The sequence below is a fragment of the Haliaeetus albicilla genome, chromosome 1 (assembly GCF_947461875.1).
Source record: "Haliaeetus albicilla chromosome 1, bHalAlb1.1, whole genome shotgun sequence".
Classification (NCBI taxonomy): domain Eukaryota; kingdom Metazoa; phylum Chordata; class Aves; order Accipitriformes; family Accipitridae; genus Haliaeetus; species Haliaeetus albicilla.
The window spans coordinates 59406884-59413321 of record NC_091483.1 but is presented as its reverse complement, the minus strand read 5'-3'; the positions used below and the strand labels follow the sequence as shown (position 1 = coordinate 59413321).

Sequence of the window (6438 nt, the reverse complement as noted above, 5' to 3'; positions counted from 1 at the left end):
TTTTGAAAACTCCCTTCTCTGCACGATTTGAACAGCACACGAACTTACTATAAAAATGTTAAGCAGGCCACGTACAACTTCCATGGCTGCAGTTTAGTACCACTACTTTCCCAGGATTAGAGACAGTAGTACCGCACACCCCTGTTGAACTCAGAATTGTGCAAGCGGGTGCTTTGGGCAGTTTTCTGAATTTCTTACGCATGCATAGATGCTTTCCTGAACATTAAGCTTTAGCCACTTGTTGCCAACTACCTTCTGCACTACCCCAGTATTTCCTGTGAACCTTTTTTCGAAACAATGTAACAAGTGACAGTGTGATTTCTATCATAGTACAGAAATAGCACAACATCTAGATATTGCTACATGGCAAGATCAGTAACCAAGAAAAAACAGAGCTATCTCCCCAGATGACACAAACCGCTAAAGTCAGCAATAAGCTCTGCCTGAACTCTTGAAATCAAGCCCTTGGTTTTCTTAATGGAGCAATATAGCTAAGGTATTGTACTTTCAGACTACTTCTTCTATCTCTGTATTTAGTTTAAATGGTCTTACAAATCTGGTTCTACCAACTCCAGTTTTGTTTTTACTCTACTCTACATTCTGTCATCGCAAGTCTGAATTCCGCTCCAGAAACTGTACACGGAAATCAGTTTTTGCAGTTTGAGGTTCTGAAATGATGTGAAAGAACACTAGCCTTCTTTCTGTGAGAACAATGCCTTTGTTATTTCTTAATGCTATGATTTAAAACTACCACTTCATGGCTTTACCTGCTGGGTCCATGTGCCACCAGCATGAGGTTTCCAAACCATCAGACTTCCGTCTGAATGTTCTGAGTCTGGTGAAGCAACATGTATACAGTGCTAACGTTATCTTGCATTACCCTGTGACAATCTGTTTCTCCAAAAGCCAAAGATCTTGAACAGGTTCATGCAATCACCATTTAGTTCTTAAAAAAAAAAAAGAGGCCAAGATATGAAATATGTTTTAATTTATTAAACATCTCATGGTGTTTGGGTTTTGTATAGACTCTTCAAGTTGGTCCTTGCTGATATAATGTCTCATGGTCTTTTGTTCCAGGAGCCAGACAACTGTAAATAAAGTTAAGAGCTTTTAGAAAGATTTTAGCACTGCAAATGTGAAATTGAAAGTTTAAAGACATATGACAATTTATCTGATAGTTTTAATGCAAGACAGACATCAACAGCTCAAAGGGTTTGCTTAATTTTATTCAGACAAGATTACTTAAAGATGCCTTCAACCACAACAGCTCACGACTGTTTAACAAGCAGGTAACAGGTTGTTCTGTCTCTCAAGGAACTGAGAACAGCACTAAAAATAATTTTTTCAGTAGCTTGCAAGTATCTGGTACCTGGCTCGTGATAAAAAGAATTTTAGTTTATGAAACTCACTTTGCCTGCATGCTCCATCTCAAGTTTAGTTTCAGAAGGTACACAACATTTATTTTATTTGCAGTCAGCCTGTCTCAGTCATCCTGCACAAATGTTCTGTACCATGTATGGAATCATACATAGCTGAAATGCATCAAATTCCTTTAGCAGTTAAAATTCTTACATTATCCCAAAATCCTTGTACTCAACTTCAGTAACAAATGTACATACACAGTGTAAATAGTTGCCATTGTTAAACTGACCTTTGTTTACAAGCATTTACACACAAACCACACAGAAGACCTTTATATATAAATTATGTGCTGACCACTTTTTTTAGTGAGGTCAGTGTCCAACCAGGAGGAACATTAGTCTAAGAGCCTTCTCTGTAAAGAGCTGTGAACCAGTCTGTGATGCTAGGTCAGCTGGTTTTAAATTCTCAGCCACCATCATAACAAGCATTCACAGCATACAATACAGCACTTTAGAGTTAGATATTTCTCCATACAGCAGCATAATACCAAGTTGATGAGAGATGGAAAGTTGCTGTCAAAAGACCTAGCAAAATTTAAGTTTTATGACACCTCTTATGATGCCTTTTACAAGCACAACTGCATCCCTGTGGGGAACCTGCTTAACCACAGCCTTCTTAAAGTAGATAAACCTTGTCAAGTCCCCAAATTGAATAACCATCTCCACATTGAAAATGTACAATCTGTGTTAAGATGATACCAACCTATTAAGAGTTTTACTCATCTGCCTGCTGTACTGTTCCTTTCTCAGAGACATAGATACCGTCCAAGAATTTCCTGATATCCTTGTTCTTGACTGTAGTGGCTTGCTGGATCAAGGCAGCTGCAGGCAAAGTAAGACCATTAGCACAAAGCAAGAGGTCTGAACGAACTCGGAGCCTTTGTTTACTCTCCGATATTTCAACTAACAAATGAAACTGTCATCTGGAGAAAGGAATCACCAACTTGAAATCCTGTTGGTTCTAATAAAAACAGAACACATTTTGCTAAGCCTGCCTTGGCAGCCCAGGGCAGTGCCAGTTTATTACTGCACACTCGTACAACTGAAAAGCTGAAAAGTTTGGTGCCAAGGCAGCCATCAAAAAAAAAAAAAAAAAAAAAGGCAGGGGTTCTGTGGACTTGTAAAATGTCTCTAAGTTTAGAAAAAGCATAGGGAACTAAGAAAACCAATTATGGTGACTAGAAGAAAAAAAATTCTGAGCTGTCGTTTACCTCAGGTTTTGATAACAACAACAGTTTGCTAAGCTCACACCTCCAGATGAAAGTGGCTGTATCATTTTTATCTTCCCACAGATCTACTTTCACAAACCTGAATTGGAGACCAATTCAATGTCATTCCCTTCAAGGATCAGCTCATCTTTCTGGGCTTGAGATACTGCACAGGAAACACCTACAGAAAGGAAAACACACAATCTACATTGTTCGTGAAGATGTTAAGCATACTAAAGAAACAGTATTTACGTTCTGTCCCAATTTACAGATCTATAAAGTACTATCTAGGCAATAATTAGCTTCCGTGACTTTGTTAAAAGAGTCCCCCAAATCCCTTCCAAGACTGTCCTCCCTCACGCAGTTTCAGCACTCAAAGATCAGTGTAAGTCACGATCTGGACTGAAAGCAACCAAGTGATATTCCTACTTAAATGTTACAGCATTAATCACCAACACTGCTTACAGCCAGAGATTTTGCCAGCATGGCTTCGCCAGCTAGGTGGTGCCATTTTCCACATTCTTATGGTCATTAAAACAAAACTAAGTCATTAAAAAACTCCTGCCCACTGACATGTCACACACCATGTTTATACTGGCAACACTGCGAGGACTCACAAGGAGTAAACGCTAGGATATCCCAGGAAACTTTCAATTGCAAGGAGAATAACATAATTAAGTTTTTACAGTTTGATCTATTAGTCAATAGGTGTTAGCTTTTAAGCCAGCACTTTACTATCTTTGAAGTAAATGGTGACTTAAATCAAATACAATAATCGAACCCACCCTTAATATCCCACAGTAAATCAAAGTCAAAGCCACCCTAATAACTCCGCACTGTATCTACCAGTGGTTTTGGGCAAGTCTGAAGCTTTCACCTAAAGCTACCCCAAAACACCATCAGTCACGCTAAATATCCTTACCCATACCTTCACCAGAAGTGGAATTATTAAAAAAAAAAAAAAAAGACATGGAAAGCCTTCCCTACAGTCCTAAGGTAACTGTGTTTATGACATGTTTTGTCTCCTCCTTTCAGAAATTTAACAAGCTCCATCAGATGCCTACTCTGTTAGACATTTTGCTAAAACTCCCAAGTATGCAAGACGTAAAACCAACAAGTAAGATGATAATTTTGAAGTTTATTATACATGCTCCTAGACAATCAGGAAATTCAAAATACAACACCACTTCAAAGACCAAAAATATGATGTGGTCTGAAACTAGTTCATGTACAATGTTTAAAACAGAAACACAGATCTAAAATTAAGCACCTGCAGTTTACCAACTATGAACACTGTCAAGATCTCACAATGATGAAAGTAAACACTGGGCTCCTTGTAACTCGTATTACAATAACCAGCTCTAAATTAGTTATTAGCTATTAGCTAACACTCATTACCAAAAAGAAACTACAAAAGCATTAATAATAAATCTAAACAGTGGCAAAGGTATCATAAGACTACACAAACTCAGACAGGCAAATGCTGCTTCAACAGTCACTTGCCATCTCCTGTTATCAATGGCAGTACCCAAAGAAAATAGTTTAGAAACCCTAGTTAGAAATAGTAAAGTACATCTCCAGATAGGCTCACCTGGCCTCATACGGACTCTGCGAATGTACTTCTCTCCCAAGAAGTTTCGGATTTCCACGAGTGAGCCATTATCCTGTATAACTACGTTGATTGGGAAGTGAGCGTACACTGACCTCATCTTGTAACGAAATCCCTAGGATAAAAGACATTAACAGATATTGAAAGCAGAATGTATCCAAAAGGTAAAACAGATGCGTAAAGCTTACTGGAGATATCTAAAGCCAAAACATATTGAAAATAGTTTCTTAACAAGGGCAAGCCACTGAGACCAAGAGACATCCAGAGTTTATTGTTCATGCTTTCTTCCACCTGCACAATCTGTTTGACAGCACGTGCAAAAAAAAAAAAAAAAGACAGAAAGCTACACCTTGGATGCTTAGAAAAGCTCTCACTAAAAGAACAGACTGTCTGTTGCTGTCAGTATGACGAGTGATCCTATTTCAAAATAAAACTCACCAGTGTAACACCCTTTATCATGTTCTGTACATGGCTGCAAATTGTGCGAACTGTTGCCAGCTCCTTTCTGTTACCCCACCACTTGTCAACACGTAGCTGTGTTAAAAGAAATAAATAAAAATAACATAGCTTTCAGCTACACTTCAGAACTAGAAACATTTTTGTCACAAACTAACAGCAAGAATTTCAGGTAAACTACTTGGAATCCCTCCTAACAAAAGCACAAAGGTATTTTGTTTCTTTGAAAGACTGCTAAAGGCCCACCTAGAAGTCTTTTAAGTCCTAACCCTCAGACATATGAAAAATAAATTTTTTCTTTATATCTCATTACTAACAAATCTTCAGAGAAACTGGGATAGATAGATATTCTGACATCTTAAACTATAAGATGTTTTATGAAACGCTACACACTGAACAGGTTGTTCCAAACTCAGTCTCCCAGGTACTATCTATCAACTTTTTAATGGAACACTGAAAAAGTACCCAAAATCAGCCGCTCTTCCCCTTTTTTTTTTTTTTGTGGTTTTTAAGACAGTACAAGAATATTATGCATTTATTTAGAATACATCTGCTCTCCTGATGCTAACTTGCCAATTCTGGAAATTAAACGTAGAGATTTAGTTTTATCTAAATAAAACTAGCCAGTTCATAAAACACAGCATACAATGATCATACAATGATCAATCCCCTTCCCAGTAACTACTTGTTTGTAAGTACAAAAGAATATCAATCAACAAATTCACTCCAATGTATCAGAGAAATTCCAAGAATTCCAGTTCCCGAGCAGGTCCCAATGTTCCATGAGACCAGGCTCTTCCAGAAAACACAAAAACAAGCGAAAAACTAAATAACTTATCTGTGGCTAAAAGTTTTGGTTCAATCTCCTACACTATCAAGAAGTTTTAAAGCTAACTGTAAAGCTAACCCTCCCTCTCTGGGCAGAGAAATGACCTCCGCAGTGCTCACCTTCTTGTGTTTCTTTCCCAGGAGGGACAGCTCCACATTGATGTGGTTAAAATCCCTTCGCAAGGTTCCTCTGGGGCCCTTTACGATGACTGTCCGGCCCTTCAGTGAAACACTGACTGGAAATCAGAAGGCAGACGCACATTAACCGGCTGCGGGGTCAGCACCACAAAACGCCTTTCGAATGCAGACGCAGACATACCTTGCTCGGGGATGTCAACGGTCTGGTTGCTGAGAATGGTCTTCATCCTACGAAGGACAACCGAAAGAGGCTGCAAACCCTGAAGACAAGGCCCTTTTTCTGCGCCCCCTCCGCTCCTCCCCCGCACGAACCCTGGAACGCGCAACTACCAAGCGCCCACCCGATGCCCCCCGCCTCCCTTCTGCCACCTCCGAGCCGCCGCGGCGCCGGGCTCCGCTTCCAACACCGATACACCCCGCCCCGGGCCCAGAGCAGCGGCGAGACGCGGCGGCCTCAGCGCTCAACTCCACAGCGGGGCCCAGCCCGGGCCTAAAACCGCCGGGGGAAGGGGGGGGGGGGAAGGCGCCATCCCGGCGGCGTCTTTCCCGCAGGGCTGGGGACGGAACGCGGCGGCTGGGCCCGGCGCCGCCCCGGGAGGCTGCCCGCGCCCCGGCGGGGCGCTCGGGGGGGCTGCCCGCCGCGGATGGCCCCGGATACCGCCGGCGGCCCGCGCCTCACCTCGCAGCAAGCAGAGCGGAAAGAGGCAGCGTCTGACGTCATCGCGTACTTGTAGCCGATCCGGCCACCCCCCTGGCGTCATCGCGCCGAGGTAGCCGT

The 6438-nt window shown here is 41.6% G+C and overlaps 1 protein-coding gene across 1 annotated transcript; it reads right to left on the bottom strand.

Annotated features, from left to right (window-relative positions):
• Positions 1-971: 971 nt before the first annotated feature.
• On the bottom strand, positions 972-6411 carry RPL9 (ribosomal protein L9). The gene is made up of 8 exons (XM_069791547.1): positions 6340-6411; positions 5842-5888; positions 5643-5758; positions 4677-4772; positions 4221-4353; positions 2730-2810; positions 2125-2243; positions 972-1088 (listed from the first exon to the last, which is right to left on the bottom strand). Exons 2-7 carry the CDS (start codon positions 5885-5887, stop codon positions 2137-2139), a joined length of 579 nt encoding a protein of 192 aa, XP_069647648.1. The 5' UTR covers position 5888; positions 6340-6411; the 3' UTR covers positions 972-1088; positions 2125-2136.
• Positions 6412-6438: the final 27 nt, after the last annotated feature.

Excerpts from the sequence above, each read along its gene's own strand:
- RPL9 (XM_069791547.1), bottom strand. The coding sequence starts at position 5,887 with ATGAAGACCATTCTCAGCAACCAGACCGTTGACATCCCCGAGCAAG. Across the intron at positions 4,354-4,676 it reads TGATAAAGGGTGTTACACTG|GGATTTCGTTACAAGATGAG; the intron begins GTGAGTTTTATT and ends CTTTTATCCTAG. Across the intron at positions 2,244-2,729 it reads TGAATTGGTCTCCAATTCAG|CTGCCTTGATCCAGCAAGCC; the intron begins GTTTGTGAAAGT and ends CTTTGCCTGCAG.